The sequence below is a fragment of the Parasteatoda tepidariorum genome, chromosome 5 (genome assembly GCF_043381705.1).
Source record: "Parasteatoda tepidariorum isolate YZ-2023 chromosome 5, CAS_Ptep_4.0, whole genome shotgun sequence".
In the NCBI taxonomy this organism is placed as follows: Eukaryota; Metazoa; Arthropoda; class Arachnida; order Araneae; family Theridiidae; genus Parasteatoda; species Parasteatoda tepidariorum.
Genome location: NC_092208.1, coordinates 17605102 through 17623288, shown reverse-complemented (window position 1 = coordinate 17623288; position 18187 = coordinate 17605102). Strand labels below are relative to the sequence as shown.

The following is an 18187-nucleotide window of genomic DNA, read 5'->3' as shown; positions in this document are numbered from 1 at the left end:
AATACATATTAATTTATTTATATATCACTTTCATTACATTTATATATTTTTTTTGAATAAAATATGCTCAAATTTGGTTGTTCTTTTTAAAAAATTAACTACCTGACAATTGTATTAAAATAACTTTTTTGGAAGGTAAGCATAATTTCTTTATCTCGAAACATTTGAGACAAAAGCAAAATATTTTTTAACATAAAAAATAGTTAATCAATAGAAAAGTATTTTCTACACTAATTTTGGTTTTCTATTGTTGTTGACACTTACTAAGAAAATTCTTTTGATAAAAAATAAAAATGAGTCCTTTTTATTTACTTTTATACAACTCACACTTATAAGTCACTCAATATTTCACAACCCAAGTAACTACAGTTTTATACTGTTGGCATTAGCTAAAAAAATTATTTTGATCTGAAAAGAGGAATTTCAGATTTTATTTAATGCAACTTACACATAAAAGTTATAATATTTTACAAAATAAACAATCACAGTTTTATATTGTTCACACTTGTTAAAATTCCACTTATGATTAAAAATAATGAATTTTAGACTTTTTTGTTTTAATGCAACACAATCATAAGAGTCACAACTTTTTACAGCAAAAACAATCACTCGTATGGAGACGAATCAGGCTTTTGAATAATAGCAAGGCACGTCGCTGAAGAATTTTTTAAAATTGTATTGTCACTAGCCATAAGGTTTTGAATATTAGATACAACACCATATTGCTGATACAGAGAACATATGTTTTCATTTCCCTTTGCTGTGCAACACACATAATATAATGCCTGGAAGAAAAAAAAAGATCATTTTAGTACGAAAATTGCTAAGCAATGCATGAAAAAAATAATAAATTGAGAAATATGAATGAATTTTTAAATACATACAGGTAGGGATGCAGAATCTAAAGTATTCAGAAACGTTTCTAAAACTTTAAGTATAGGCAAAAACAATGCATGGTTGTTATCAATAACTTGTGAAACTATAAAAAAAAACATGAATTAAAACAAAAATAACACAAACAAATTTATTATAATAATTAAAACAATTTTCCAAGGTACGATAAAACAAAATTAACATACAAAATAATTTAAAATTATAATAATAAATTTAAAAATCATTAAAATAAATGTAAGATTTTTTCTTTTTTTTACAAAATGAAGTGTACTACTAGTGTGAACATTACATTTTTAGCTTGTATTTAACATAGTTAAATTTGTAAGCATTTAAATTTTACTTTTCAATGGAATTTTCATGTTTCTGATATAGCAGTGTTTCGTTATTTACAATATTTTTTTCCAGTCGGACAAAATTCGTTAAATTTACAATAAACAGAATTTTGAATGGTGCAACTGATAACTTTCAAAAGTTTAGCTGCATGATGACGTTAGCTAATGAATTTGATAAATAATTACTTTAGCTGTGTCATCAGCAGCATACTTTTTTATATTCCTAAAAGGATGCATCTGACATCAAGTTGTTAGTCATTCAACTTACACCAGAACATCCTTTTTAGACACAAAGTTATTTGCATTGTAGTGAACATGTATCAATATGCATTATGATTATGAATTAATGAGACATACAACAGAGTGTTTCTATAGTTTGCTTTTCACAAATAAATATTGTGATAAATATTTACCAACATAAAGAAACTAATTTATAGTAAAAAAGCACTGGAATTTTCTTTTTTTTTTTTGAAAAAAGAAAATTATGTAAAACTGGAACTTTTAACTTAATAGTGAAACTTAAACTATTAGTATAGAATGAGTTATTGGGAATTAATTTAAAAGAAGTTTAATTTAATTTTTCTGAAGTTTAAAATTTTTAAACATAGTAAAAACAGCTCTTGATTCTGGAATTATTATTTATATGTTTATTAGATTAAAAAAGTGTTTCCCAAATTTATGACTTTCGTGTACCCTTTCTAAATTTTTGTAATGCTGAGTACCCCTAATAAAAAATAAATGAATTTTGTACTATAAAAAATCGCACAAAAGGTAAAAATCAGAACTGGCTGCTGACACCACTAATTATTAACTGTTAACTCTGCTAAAAGATATCCAATAGAAAAATACGTAATCGTATATTTTCATGGCTAGCCTTGTTTTTAAAATTTTTTTTTTTGAAATTTTTGTTTGCTGCAAGATATTTTGCATTAGAACGCTTACCCCATGCTAAACTGTTCCCTTACCCCTGGGAGTACGCATACCACACTTTGGGAAACACTGCATTAAAAGAATAGAGTTTAAAATAGTTTACGACCAAAAAATTTTTTAAAAATAATGCTGAAATTGAGACCAGAATTTTAACCAAAAAATCTACAAAATCTGTTAAAACAATTCATTATATACATTTTATTGTTCCAACTACTCCAAGAATATAAGCTTACCAGATATATTGGTCAAAACCCACAGTAACTCTTTCTTCAAGAAATGGAAAGGATGATTTAATAACTTAATGGTGATTTCATGAAACTGGACACAGTTGATTAATTTTTCAGTGACAAATTCTGAAGAGGTCAAATAACCTAAGCATCTGATCAACTGCAGAGTAACCTACAATATGTACAAACTTTTAATATCATACCAAAATGAAAATAAATGCAAATGATAAATATAAAAACAATTAAACTTACTAAACACTCATCTGAATCCTGATAAACAAATGTCTTTAAGCATTCTAAAACTTTCTGTATGTCAAAATTTTCAAAATCACTATTAGCTTTAACAGCTCTGAAAAAATTGTAAATCATGCTATAGTAGGTATTCAATGTTTAATAACAATAATAAATAAAAAATACCAGAGTCATTTCTTTAACATAAAAGTTCATATGATACATTTTGTATTCATTTAAATATGCATACACTAAAAATTATGCTAATTTATTTCTGACAAAGAAATGCTAATCATCCATATTGTGTACTCTTTGCTGAATTTTATAGGGCTTCCACTTCTTATCCTAATCCTAAATATAAAATAATTGTGAAGAGGTTTGAAATAAAAAGTTACTATTTTAATACAATTTGTTTTTGCAATAATTAGAAAACAATGGATAAAAACAATAAAATAATAACAGTTTGGCATTAATACCAGATTTAATGTTAAAGTACATAAAATGGTAATTATGTTTTATATTTTACAAACTATTTTCATAAAAAAATTCTTTGTACTCCAAATATATAATTGCTTTGATATGCCTTATTTCCCAATAAACATTTAAAAAATTTGAATACAATTTTTTGTTATGTACGACAGTAGTTTTTATTAAGATTTGTTTTTAATAAAATATAAATATTATATTTTTTGTTAAAAAATAATGTAACTGTTAAACTGGATAAATTTTAAAGGAGATCTTATGACATTATTTTCTGCCTAATTGCCATAATAAATATTTAAAAAAAAAAAACTATTGTTACCTTAACAGTATGATTAAGGTACAACAAATATCACTTGGAACTGATTCAACAAATTTTGAATAATTATTTAATGTGTACTGCGGTGCTTGAATTAAGATAAATGAGGATAGATAAATTAAGATAGAATGCATCAAAACACCAATTGATTAAAACACTTATAAAATACATTATTTTTATAGCAATATTTTGATATTTAAACCATAGAATATTAAAAAAAATATTGATGTGAATAAAAATAAATACATAAATGCAACATATAAAATAATGGCCAAAATAAAAAAGCAAAAACAGACATACAAAAATAATAAAAAAAATCACATAAGAACATAGAAAGGGAGAGGCTATCCAGGGCTGATAGAAGATGTTGACTATTATATACTATGCACAATAATAAACAAAAATACATCTACGTTTTATTTTTAGAGTATGTTAACAAATGATACACTTTTATGAGAAACACTGTTGGTCATATATACTCAATTTAGCCGGATCCCAGAACACATGCATTACATCAACGCTGCAAGGAACAGCGCACTTTCTCGAATCTCGAACACATCCTGCTGGTGTGATAATTTAGCAAAACCTTTGAGCATCTCTTGAGGTAGTATTAGTTGTAAATTTGAAATGCGTGGAAATGCAGTAAATAAAAATGAAGTAGAACAATTTTTGCATGTTATGTAGAATTAGCAATTCCATCTAGTGGCTTTGGATAGTGCTTGTGAACTTGTGTTTCTGTTTCTTTATTCTTTTTTTAATGTTTGCCTTGCCCTTCAAATTTGTACACGATTTTTTTTTAAATCAACCGGCATCTATACATAGATATTTAATTGCAGAAATTTCATGATAAATGAAATTATTCAAACTGTTGACTTAACTTACATATAAAAAGAATTAGCTAATGCAAAAGCTGCTTCTTGAAGAGTAGGAATTGGAAACCTGTGTTCTTCAATCAGTTTCAACAATCCATTAGAATATTTCTCTCCATTTTCATCACTGCAAAGAAATATTTCAAAATAATAATCTCAAAGACATTAGATATGTTCATTTAAAATTTTTTTAAAATTATTTTTCCTCTATAACGAAATAAATGTGAATTTTAGTATAAAACGGCTCAGAAAATTTTGAAAACTTTTTAATGAGACATTTTAATTTGATATTGTAAAGCTTTAATTTGTGTTTTGCTTTACAATTAAAATTATACTTTTGATTTGTGCAACCACAACACATAATTTCAAGGTAGAAAACATACTCAAATTACATACAGAAAGAACATGATACAAGATTTTAATCAGCTTTCTCTATATATTAAAAAAAGATTCTGGCAGTGATGCCTTCGTTACTGATGCTGTTTCAGAAAGGAATGAAAAACATGGTTTTCCCCTTTAGAATGTAAAAACTGTTGGAAGGAAAAATATCAAGTTGTGCACATTTTAGAAAAATATTTAGGGAAATTTCTACTAGGAAAATGTTATTTATGCTGACAGTAGTAGAGTTATTATATCAGATTTAAGGATTTGTTGTTTCTAACAATGCATAATTCATTTCAGCTAAAATTATTATTAGTAGATATAGACCATATAGAAAATGATCTCTACTTTAAATTTTTTTTAAAATTTTAAATCAGTTTTGTTGTTAACGAATTTTCAGCTTTGCTTTTTAGGAACTTTTTTATAGGTAGAAAAAAAAAATAGTTGTAGTTAAAATTATAGTTTTTGGAGCTATGTACCTTTATATTAAAAAAAAAGCAGGACTTAGATTTTGCTTTGAGAATTAGAATGGAAGCAATTACAAATAAAATTGCAATTTTTACTGTTTGGAAAACATCCATTTTTATAGAACAAAGAAAAAGATTATGGAAATTGCAGGATTGGATATTAATATTTAATCAAATTAATATGGACAGATCTTAGAAATCTTTTTCCATATGGTTGTTTTATCTGGTAAAGGATGATTATGTGTTTTGAGAGAAAATGAAGTTCATTTCGTTGAATTGTTCGTTTTGTAGTTTGTTTTCTGTCAATAAATTTTTGCCAGCAAATATTTTCAATCCAGTCAATGAAAATGCAGTAACACAAACAGAAAATAGAAAAAAACACCGCATTTGCTATTTTTACATTTGCTTTTGATTTCCATTTTGCACCTGATCAACTCTGCAAATTCATAAAAAATAGTACTGATCGTTACTTTCAGATGCAAAGAGTCAGCTAAGATACTGAAAGAAATGTGTAAGAAGTCTTGAAGATTTAGGCTAGCTATAGGAAGACAGGGACAGTACTCACTAGTAAATCAATAAAAAGTTAATACTTCTTTTAACTTACATTAAATCAAGATCTCCATGTTTGAGACAGGCACTTAGAGCATAAATGGCAGGTTCAATTACATCAGGTATAGGTGACTGAAAAAACAAAAATAATGACTTTTGCAAACTATTCTAATTAAATGAATATTACAAATTTAATCGAACAATATAAAAACTCCTTTAACCTATTTCTTATCATAAAAAATATAATTAGAACAGCATCTACACTTCTCAACATAATCTCATGGGAAGATATTATAAAAACTAACTATAACATCTTTTGAATCTAAATATCTGTTATCTTTTAAACATGAACACCTGAAATTTTACGAAAGTATTGCTGAATTAAAATAACAAGAAGAAGATAGAAGAATAGCATATAAATTTTTTTTCTGCGTTACAGTTTACTTTCTTAAAAGTTTAAAAAAATTTTGATTTTTAATAGTGATATTTGTAATTTTTATTTATTTTTTAATACATTTGTTATAAAAAAAGATCAAATTCTCAGCTGTTTTATTTGTTTTTAAATCACTTTTTAATCATTCAAAACAAAAATATCTTATCATGAAATAATTATGCATAATAAATAGCATTTTGAAAAAAGATGAAATGAGCATTTATATTTGGCGAACAAATTTTACAAATTTTTTTTTCTACATGTCTGACAGTTGTTCAGTTCTCACATATTTAAAGAAATAGAAGATCATGCTACAAATTTCATTTATTAAAAGAAAAGTCACAAAGCTCAGCAGTTTCATTAAAAAAAATTAAAGTTTTTGTTAATCATTCGAAAATAAAATATCTCAACCAAATTTCAAAATATTTCTGATACACATTTTCCCATTAAATGTCACCTTGAAATAACAAAAAATATACATTAATTATTTCACAACATAATTTTGGTAATAGAAAAAAATCAGATTTGAAAGTTTTCTTCAAAATTATAATAATTTATTTGATTGAGAAGAAAGAAATTTTATTTTTGGAGAGAAGATAAAATTGTGTAAGATAATATTGCTTTTCGGTATAATTTTATAATTGTTGGTTGACAGTATTTCTGTATATATAACTCACAACTTTCATATTCCCTCCCCCCCCCAAAAAAAAATAAAACTTGATCTAAAAAACTTGCCTCTTGAACAGCTTGCTGTTATGTTTTTTTTTAAACCAACTAAAAATTGATATAACCTATTAAGTTTGAAGCTATTTTCTAAGCTACAGAAAGAAAAAAAAATAATAATATTTCAACCATATTTTACTCAACAAAAATATAAAATTTTAAGACAAAATTTTATCTTAAAATTATACACGATGATAAAATAAGAATATAAGCACAATAGACTTACATTTTTAATAAAGGCATTTTTTCTGCAATAACTTTACTTTCAAAGATTGTATAATCATACTATTTATATTTCTGGCCTAATAATGAAAAAACAAACATGTAAGATCGAAATTGGTTTTATTGTTTTTCAAAATATTATCCATGATGATCCACTTTTGCATGCATTTGAACCAATTTTCAAAGTACTTTTTCCAGTCCGATTGAGGTAACTCCAAAACATGATCTTTGAATGCATCAACNAAATATTCTCCATGATGATCAATACACTTTTGCATGCATTTGAACCAATTTGCAAAGCACTTTTTCCAGTCCAATTGAGGTAACTCCAAAACATGATCTTTGAATGCATCAACCGCTTCTTCGGGGGTCGAAAATCGTTGTCCACGTAATTTTTTGATGTGTGGGAATAAGAAGAAGTCATGGGGTGCCAAATCAGGGCTGTACAGCGGATGACTCATCAGTTCGATCTTTCGCTCCGTCAGAAATGCCTTTGTTTGAGTCGATGTGTGAGAGCTCGCATTGTCATGATGAAGAATGATTCGCCTGTTCTTCTGCTTTTTCCGAATTTCTCCGATGACTTCTGGCAAACAAATGGTCGTGTACCATTCAGAATTGACCGTCCTGCGTTGCTCTAACTCCACTGTTGCCACATAACCGTTAATGCCGAAGAAACAGACAATAATTTGTTTCGATGTGCTTCTTCCTCGAACAACTTTTGCTGGTTTGGCCTCGTCTTGGAAGACCCATAGAGTTGATTGCTGTTTTGTTTCCGGCTCATATGCATAGATCCACGATTTGTCACCTGTGTAGTAGAATATTATACAGAGCCTTTGATGAACCTTGAACGTATTTTTCCAACATTTCCTTGCACCAATCGACACGAGCCTTTTTTTGAGTATTTGTCAGATTATGCGGGATCCAACGCGAAATTTTTTTTTTCCGCTCAAATGTTCATGCAATATTTTATTGATGCTAGTCATACTAATGTCCAAAGACGCCTCTATCTCACGGTATGTCACATGACGATTTTGCTTTATCAGTTCACACACAGCATCGATCTTTTCTGGCACAACAACGGATTTTGGACGGCCTGCAAGGGATTCGTCCTACCAATTTTTTACAGTGCTGTAGGATGGCGCTTTATCGCTGAATAAAGAATTAAGTTCATCGAAGCACTCCTGTCTTGACAATTCACGTCGAAAGTTATGAAAAATAATGGCACGAAAATGTTCACGATTCAATTCCATTTTTTGAAAGAGAAGAACTTTTCAATTTACTGTCAACAACACAAATGAAGCTATGATGGTAAATCGTCTGCTGAATTTATGTTTAAAAATATCAAACTTTCGATTAAAATCGTCTGCGGTCGCCTAGCAACACTTACTGTTGCCAAGGCCAGAAATAGAAATAGCAACCCTCGTATAACTAATTATAACAAATAAATAAAAATATTTGGTAGGTAAACCATCTTACTAATATTCAAGAATGTATAATTAAAAAATTAAACAAGAAATAAGTGCAAAGAGTATAGAAAAGTGAATATCTAAACAAAACTAGTTAAAAATACTTTTTATCAAAATTACCTTTTAAGGTAACTTAGATATTTAATCCATCTGCTTCAAGTAAAGTATTTTTAAAGCATAAAAAAATCAAAATTTGCTTACCACAAGAATTTTTAAAAGAGTTGGAAAGACCCCTTGAGATTTTAGTCTGAAATAACAAGTCTCACAATCATTTGCAATGTTTCTGATTGCCCATGCACACTGAGCCTAAACTTGGAAGATAAAAAAAATACCAACTTATTACCTCAAAAACAAATAGCAATCAATTATGTATTCAAGTACCTCATGCAAACTTGTTTCATGAAATGTTTATGAAGCATAATATGAGTGTATATATATTACTTAATTTAAGTATCATATTTAAGAAAAGAATCCATGCTTCTAAGCTTAAGTCAATTTTTAGCATAATTTTTTTAAGTTCAATCTAAGTTATTGCATAAAATTAAAATTTATTTAAAATATATAAATAATTAAAAATAAAAAAAATGAAGTAAAACATTCAATAAAAAAATTCATTTTATGCTTCAAAAGACAAGACACATATTACAATACATAGTGCAGTGAAAAAAATCCTAACAAATAATTTTAATATAGCTTTATTAAAAATAAAACTTCTGTGTACAATGATTGCATATGGAGAGAACGGATGATTCCACACTGTCATTCAACTTGCTTAAAAAACACTAAAGTAACAGATTTTTTGCTTGGCATTGCAAAAAAAAAGCAACAAAATAAATAAATAAATAAACGATACGTAAATTAAGAGATATATTATAAAATATTTCGTAATTGAAGAAGTAGACAAAAAGAAATGAGCACACAAATTAATAAGATATTAATTAACTTCTATTTTCGGATGCAATAACTTTATCTAAGTTAGTTTGCCGCACCTACAATTAGATGTGAAACTATACCACAGTAAAAATTTTTAAGTTCTGCATAGTTTGAAAATAAATTATAACACACTATTATCAAAAATATTAAATATCATTGAAATAATTTATTTATCATAACCATAGACAAGGCAGCGAAGGTATCTCTACAACACTTTTTCTAATTCGCGTCCATGTTATCTCTAATCCACACATGCCAACTGAATAGTGTTAAATGAGAAGCAACATTTGTAAATATGCTTTCTAACTCCTCTGACTGTCATCTGTGCTATGCGGAAGAGGCCATGAGCTTTAATCACTTGACAATCAGTCTATCTCCAAGCAACATTATTAATTCTTTGACCATTAACAACTTTCACATGAAGGCTATTTTGTATTGGGCTGCTAGAAGAAAAATAGCAGATGTGGCTGGCTTCTCGATGTAAAAAGAAAAAAAAACTTTTTCTTGTAAACGAACAATGTAGAGTTAAACAAAATATTTTAATAACAACTTTTAATTTGTCATGGAAATAAAAATTGTTTTGTATTTTAACTCATATCTTTTTTATTGATTCAAAATTTACATAAAATATGCCTTTTGAAATTCAGATTGTGATTAGTAAAATTCAAACACACTGATCAAGATCATGCACAAATTATTCAAATAATTTCAGGTTTCTGAAAAGAAAAAGTCAAATACATTTTTTAAGCAATTACTTTGATTTTCTATAACTTGTTTATTCAAACAAAATTATTTAAAATATTAATAAAGAAATTGCTAAATGTGTCATAACACATAAGCTCTGAACTGGATTGGTTAAAAAGTTTGCAATCAAATAATTTTTCACATTTCAAGAGTTAAAATGAATCAAAGTGTGCTCAACAGGGTCTGTATCATAGCACTTGCCCAAATACAAAAATAGAGAAGTCACGAAATAAGTCAATATAAAAGAATTGTTTAAAAGTTTGATTGATTTTATAAACATTCCTACTTGTAAATAGTGACTGCTGCCTGTCATAAATAATACTAAGTAAGGGCCTGCAGATTTAGCGATTCTAAAACAAAGTTTGTGTGGCCCACATGCCAGATTAGTTAAGCAAGCAACAGCTTCTAACTGGATTTGAGCATCATTGTGTTTAAGACAAGATAACAAGGCATTGAATACTCCATTAATCCTAAAAATAAATCAAAATTAAGAACATAAAAATAAGAAAATTGTGCATATAATTTTTATACATACTCAAAAGAAAATGAATTATACTTAACATGACATTTATATTCAATTAGTTAAACTACATCTGAGATATTATTTTCTAACAAATAAATTGAATGCAAAGTTTTCTCATCTTTTTTGAAATATAGTAAAACTTTAAAAGCTTAAAAACATCTGAATTCTTAGCATGTTTGCTGCATTTCTAATAGAAAAATGTCTTTTAGTCACATACATTTCTCAATAACCTTTAATTTTATGGAATATTTTTTATCCCAATTCTTCTCTCTCCAATTTTTTAAGATTTTAAAATGCGTGTGTGTTTTTTTAAATTCCAATTCTCAAACAATTCCTTATTCATTTCTCAAAACTCAAATAAGAAAAAGATCACCATGTTTGAAAAGATATTGCCTAAATCATTACGTAGTCCAAAAAAAGTAGACAAATAAGAAAAGATTCGTAATTAAATAAATAAAAAAAACTAGGAAGTAGATACTATGGATCATAATGTCTCAATGCGCTGTGATTGAGAACAATAAAATAATAAGGTATCTAGAGAAGTATTAGAAAAGAAAGATGATGAAACTGAAGAGCTTTAAAATGCAAAAACAGATACAAAGCAAAGATGTAGACATTGTTTGAAGTGATTACATGTTATACCAATTTTAAAATGTCAACACAGTAATTATTTGGTCGGAATTATTAAAAAGTACTCAATATCAAGAAATATTTAGTATCAACCTTTGAGTTTGCAACATCAAAGTTTGGCTGTATGTAATTTTTCAGCCAACAATTAAATCAAAACTAAAGACGAAGAACTTAGCTCAATTTCATTACTGTGTCACTTTTAAAATAATTATTCTATACATAGAGTTTGAGAGATGCAACACAACACTTGTCTGGGAGAAAAACATGTTAGAATTTAAAGATATTGAAAATATTACAGACAAGGAAATATGTATGAAATAATTCTGTATGAAAAAATGAGAATATTTGAAAACGTAACAGAATACACTGTACAGGAAGTTGGAATCAAGAAAATAAAAGTATAGATTATTCCAGAGGCATCATGATCAGTTTTTATGCTGAAAGAACCAATTCAAGAATCAAGAAAGAGAAAATATGTTATCACAAAAAAAAAAAAAAAAAAAAGAGCCAATGCACCTGTTTACATGTAAACTAATAGTTTTTATTAACATAAGAATGTATTTTATGTGGTATTAATAAATCATGTAGAACATAAAGAACAAGTTAAATGCTGCAAAGAAAAAAGCAAACTAAATATAAATGGCACAAAATGAACTATCATTATTTGCAAAAATTTTACTATTTAACAAGGACCACCATAGTAGGTTCAAGATGCTGAACCAATAGGATTTAATAAACAATATAAATCATTTATTTACCATGTAAGCAACTAATACTAATCAAACAAGCAAGATAGGGGTACATACAAGAAGGAACAGATAATACCTTTTATAATTATAAATTATTTAGGGAAATTAATTTTATTTATTACAGAGGTCAAATTAAGTAAATAAAAAAATAAAATAACAAATAAATATCACTAGTCAATATACTAAATAAATACTGGTAAATTATCAAATGGATTTAAAAATTAAAAAGAAAAGAGCTATTTAACAAGTTATAAAAAAAGCAACATAAAAAAATTATTTGAAATTAAGAAGTTTTTTTCTTTTTAATAATTACAAATATATTTAAAAAGTCAGAAGCACAATTAGAATTTATTACATTGTACATCTGAATTTGACACCCGGTGGCTGAGTGGAAGCGCTTAGCGCTCCCGTGCCACAGGTCTTGGGCTCGAGGATCCCTTGAGGATTGTTCCCTTCAGTGGGTCGATAAATGAGATGACATTTTTTAAACTTAATTTAGCAACAATAAAAAAAATATTAAGAAAAGTAAGTTACTTAAAAAATGACTCAATGAATTCTGCATGGCAACAAGAATTTTTTATTCTTGTCAGAGTTTGTTTATCTAGTTTTTTGCTTTTGTCCTTTAGGTCCAAGAGTAAGTCTTTCACCTGAAAAATAAAAATAAATCTCTGCATTTTTTAACAAAAAAAAAGCTGTTTGATTACATGTATCTGAGAAACTATTTTCAGAGAAAGTAGTAACTTTGAAGTAAACAAAAATTTTAACAATTCGAGAAAATCAATAAAAAAACAACATCAAAATGGAATTGGCAATTTACAAATCGATAAGCTTTCTTAAATATAAACAAAAACAATTAGGTACAATATTTTTAATAATATATAAATTAGCTTCCTTATTTGAAGGTGAGTATAGAGATTTAAGCATATTTTTGCAAAATGCAGCAAAATCTAGATGAAGAATTGAACCAGTTAATAAATTTTAAATGGATATCTAGAATCTGTAACTGGATAAAGAAAATTAAAAATTGTCAAATTATTACATTTAGGAGAAAAGAGAAAAACAAACAGATGATGTAAGCGTCATTGTAAATATTATTTATGATAATTTGGTACTTCATATCAAAGTGTGAAACAGTACTACGTCAACATTTCCATAATAAATACCAAACACTATGAGTAAGCTTTTTTTTTTTTTTTTTTTTTTTTTTTTTTTTTTTGTAACTGAGTATTTTGTATTTTGCATTCAGAATTTGTAAACCAAAAAAATTTAAAATTTTGCTGAATGAATTGCAAACATATAAATGCTGAACTTAGGTATGTTACATAAAATCTTTAAAAATATTTTAGCTTACTTTTTATCAAAGCTTGTATAAACATTCACAAAAAGGAAAACTTCAATTATGTTACAATTTCAAATAATTTAGTAAGTAATATAAGCATTGTTTTAAACAATGATCGGCACTATTGCTACCATGCCAAATTTGGAGATATGGGACTAACAACTAGTGAATGTAAATATGGGATTTAACAACTAGTGAAAAAAATTTTGTGGTCTTTCTACAAAAACACAACATTTTACCAGACAGTCTATTTTACAATCCACCAGGTGGCCAAGTGGTTAGCGTGCCTGACTGCGGAGCCGATGGTTGCGGGTTCGAATCCCACCCAGGGCATGGATGTTTCTTTCTCTCTCTGTGTGTTCTATGTCATTTCTTCTGTGTAATTGTGTGACTGTAACCCACCTTATATACAGGTTTGTGGTTGTATGACGTGGGTGCGCGAACTCCACCGCTGTGGCTTAGTCACAGCTGCTCACTGGGTAACGAGAAGAGAGTAGAAATTCTGGCATTTCTAAGGTCAGTGGGGAATAGTCCCAAGTGCCCGACATTAACCAAAAAAAAAAAAAAATTTCCCACCAAAACATAACTGAGATTGTGTAAGATAAATGCAACATTTATCCATTTAACAATAATTTTATTACTTTCCTTAATTTATAATTTTTCTTTAGTATTTTTTCATTCATTTACCTATTATTATTTAAAATTGTATTTTTATTTATTAGAGTTAGCTGGCCGGGATAGATCCCACGGCAATTTTTTTGTTTAGGTTGCTGTTACATCATGTAGCCAATATTTTTGGGATAGCATGTAAGTATCCAATGATAAAATGGAACATACATTTTGTTAACTTTTTATCTATCTTCGTGAATACTTTATAATTGTATTTGTAAGTTTGAATTGTGGAACTCAACTCATCTGCATCACCTTTTTGCAATCCTGATTTTATGGCAACATCTGAGTTCACTTAGGATAGGACAAAACAGTCGCAGATTAAATGTAAAAAATGATGATTAAAAAATTGTCTGTCAGACGCCATCCGATCTCTACTTTTTATGAAGAAACTGCACTCTTTGAGCATTTTATAATGGTTTAAAAAATCAATGAGGGAATTATTATGAATATTTTTGTAGAATTCCAAAAATTCTTTTGTTTGACATTTTTTAAATTTTAGAAATTAACTTTGCGATGTTTACTACATTTTGAGAAATGTTTGGAAAGAAATGTCATATATTTGTCAAGTTTTTTTCAATCATAACCCATTTTTAATTTTTGGAAATGTAACGAAATTTCCAAATTTTGCTTAGTATTAATATCTACTTTATCTTTTATAATGATGAACAGCTTCATTTTTTATAGTAAAACACTCTTATGTTTATGGGAACCATTTTTAATTCTTTGAAAGAGAAAGTTAGAGTTCAAAACATTTTCTCTAATTGAATTAAAGCATTCTTCATATATCTGAACATTATTGTACCTTCTCAATTAATTACGAGAATTTTTCTACTTTTAAATATCTGGCCATCAGGAAAGTAAATTATTTTTTGATCTTAAAGTCATCTACCTGGGAAAAGGAAACATCACTCTTGACTTCAGTAGATAACATACGATTTTGAGCTAAAACAGCATTTCTGTTTTTCTCTCTGACATCTGAAAAATAATTACAATGGATATTTAAAAAAAATATCAATATTATTATCTGTATGATTCCAAATGCTTACCAATTTTATATCAAGAAATATCTGAAAAGTTAACATTATTTCAATATAGAAAACATTATTATTTACATGTGTTTCATAACAACATTTTGAAAACATTTGGCTTCAGCATAACAAGAAATTTTAATAAATAGTTAATAATTCTTAATCATCAAAGAAAATCAGGTCAAACTGTAGATCAACTTAGTAGAATTTCAAAAATTTAAACAGACTTAATGCAACAGATTAGACTCAATAAAAGCTTATTTAATTGAATTTACAAGATAAATCTTTGCCCTTTATATAGTCAACAGGGTTCCCACTAAATTTTAGAAAAGAAATTCCCTGACTTTTCCAGGTATATCAGGTAAATTTCAATGAAAATCAATACCATATTTTATCTATACAACGAAATTTTTCATCAGAAAATTTTGATTCTTTTACTTGTAATGCCAAGTATTAGATTTTCCATGTAAAATAAATATCATTATATGAGGAAGGAAGCATTTCAGTTTGTCTAAAATGTGAAATTTATACAATAAACAATTGTAATACATGTTAGAATTATTTAACTCAAATTTCAACAACTGAGTACTGTTACTGACAATTTTAAGACTGTTTTTTTTCCAGGTACATATAATAAAGGAATTTTCCAGGTTCTTGTAAAAAAATTGCAACTTTCCCTGACCATTCCTTGATTTTTGGAATTGAAATTAAATTCCTGACAATTCCAGGTTTTCCCTGACCCATGAGAACCCTGATTCAATGACAGAGAAACAGAGCAAACAATTTGATTTAATTAATTTTTGTATCCTGTATAAGTCAAGGCAAAGAATTTCCACACACCATCATTAACAATGGAATATTTATGGCTAGCGTGTAAGTGACGAAGTTTGACAATAGGGTAATAGAGTAGAAACTTACAGAGTTTGATACTATGGCTGTAATTGACAAATGATAATTTTTATACTTTAATTTCCAGATATTTTTTCTTATTTCAATGATGTGTAGTTTTTATTGAAACCATAGAAACCCTATGACTTTTGTTAAAATTGTAGCAATAAAATTTTTAGTTTGTCTAGTACCTTTAGAATTGAAATTTCCTGCCATGATGCAAAAGTAAGACAGAAAAAAATTAACAACTTACATCTGTAAATAGCAAGTTATTCTAGTCTCATTTATCTAGTCTTATATTTTAATTTTGAAATTAAATATACAAGCTTAGTAAGTAATATATAAGTTTATTTAAAGACCTACAAACACCATTATGTAAAAGGTAATAATAAATTATTAAATGGGAGTCATACTATGTTGGCTGGCTTAAACAAAAAAAATATAAGATCCGTAAATGTCACTTTGACTTCAAAACTTTCTATAATCTATTTTCCTAACTTTCTATAATCTATGTTCTTTTTATTGCAACTCAAAATTACTTTGAAACAAATTCTAACACAATTTCTTGACACATAGTTTAATTCTTAATCCATATATAAATTTATCCCTCAATACGCATGGGTTATATCTTTATTAAAAAATACAATATTTATTTCTCAATGCAAGCTACAATTCATTACAATTTTTTAATATCAGCTACCAGCTTTGTTTACACATTATAATGTAAATTTATATATAAACTTTTAAAGAAAACTTCATATTATTTTACTACAAGTTATAATATTTCCAATTTAACGCATTCATTATACAACAATTAAAAAATAATCATAGATTAATTTATAGATAATAATCTAGATAATAATCATAGACAATTAAAAAATAATCATAATTAAAAAAATAATCATAGAAGTTTACTAATTTGTAAGGTAAACTTAAATGCAAACATTATATTACAAATTTTTATGATTTTTCAATTATTTTAAAAGCCTAATTATTACTCAAAAGTTAAAGTGAGTAAAAATTAAACTAGTATAAATGGGAAGTATTGATCCCTGGTCTTAATTCCTTTTAAAATTATTTGACTAGTTATTAGCAGCATGATAATATTTTTAATATTTAATATATTTACTTTGAAGATCATGCAGTTTTTTCGATCGTAACAAGGACAAAGAATCACCGATGTCACACTGTTCACTCATTTTTAAGATTGAAAGACTTTTTATCTGTGGGGATATCGTTATAGATTATGTCTATATTATAAGAATTTATAGCAAAACTTGAAAAAAAATAATCATAATTGGCCAACTTATAGTCTTTAAAAATAGAAACGACGCTTATTAAATTCAGGAAATAAATTTAGTAAAGGAAACCAACAACAAAACCATTTCAGAAAAATTGTTTGTAAACTTTGAATTTTAAATTGAAACTACTACGTGTTAAGTAGTAGGTGGTGTTTGTCACTAATGCTTTCTGGTCTTGGAGCACAGAAATGGAGATAGTTGGGTATAATATTAAAAAAACACAACTACTTCCACTTAGTAGGAATAACATTTACCATGATGCAATGCTAAATTCTATGCCACTATCCACATAAATCAATTATTAATCAAAAATCGAATATCAATTACTTTTCCTTATAATGCAATAAAATCTGGCGAGCAGCTATTTAAACGATCAAACACTTCATTTGTTTATTTGTGGCTTGAAGTTAGGCTCGCAGAAAATGCCGTTCATGGGTTAAATTTAGTAGGAATAACACAACCTGTGACGTAGGCTATAGTATACCCAATTTTGTTATAATAACTGAAACGTTTGCGTTCCAAAATGTGATTGGTGGAAAAAGCTTTGCAAGACTAAGGAAACGATTCAGGTACCTCAAATCACTGATGAGTTAGGTTACATTATTCACATTGCACAAGAAGAGCATGTGAATGTTTAGAAGAAATATTACTTTATTTAGTAGTAGTACATTATTTATAGCCGCAATATGTAAGTAGGTACTTTATTTACTTTGCACTAGAGATGCACAATAGGGAATTAACGAAGGTATGAGAAACATTCTTGAGGATGATTGAATGACATTCCATCTCAATTTTGATCCTCTGCGGAGGGGATTACGCCGCCCTAGAACTGCACAATGGACTAGTGAAGATGGTCA

The 18187-nt window shown here is 27.4% G+C and overlaps 1 protein-coding gene across 2 annotated transcripts; it reads right to left on the bottom strand.

Moving 5' to 3' along the window:
* Positions 1 to 281: 281 nt before the first annotated feature.
* On the bottom strand, positions 282 to 18134 carry LOC107451182 (importin subunit alpha-B). 2 transcript variants are annotated; one of them, XM_043054679.2, is made up of 11 exons: positions 17159 to 17491; positions 15003 to 15088; positions 12637 to 12749; positions 10487 to 10670; positions 8725 to 8829; positions 5735 to 5811; positions 4296 to 4409; positions 2636 to 2732; positions 2390 to 2555; positions 885 to 979; positions 282 to 785 (listed from the first exon to the last, which is right to left on the bottom strand). In XM_043054679.2, the coding sequence occupies exons 1-11, from the start codon at positions 17226 to 17228 to the stop codon at positions 606 to 608; spliced, it is 1287 nt and encodes a 428-aa protein (XP_042910613.1). In that variant the 5' UTR covers positions 17229 to 17491; the 3' UTR covers positions 282 to 605. The 2 variants fall into 2 exon arrangements, with proteins under 2 accessions (XP_042910613.1, XP_042910615.1); XM_043054681.2 differs by lacking the exon at positions 17159 to 17491 and adding an exon at positions 18040 to 18134 and having other exon boundaries at positions 410 to 785.
* Between the last annotated feature and the right edge of the window lie 53 nt (positions 18135 to 18187).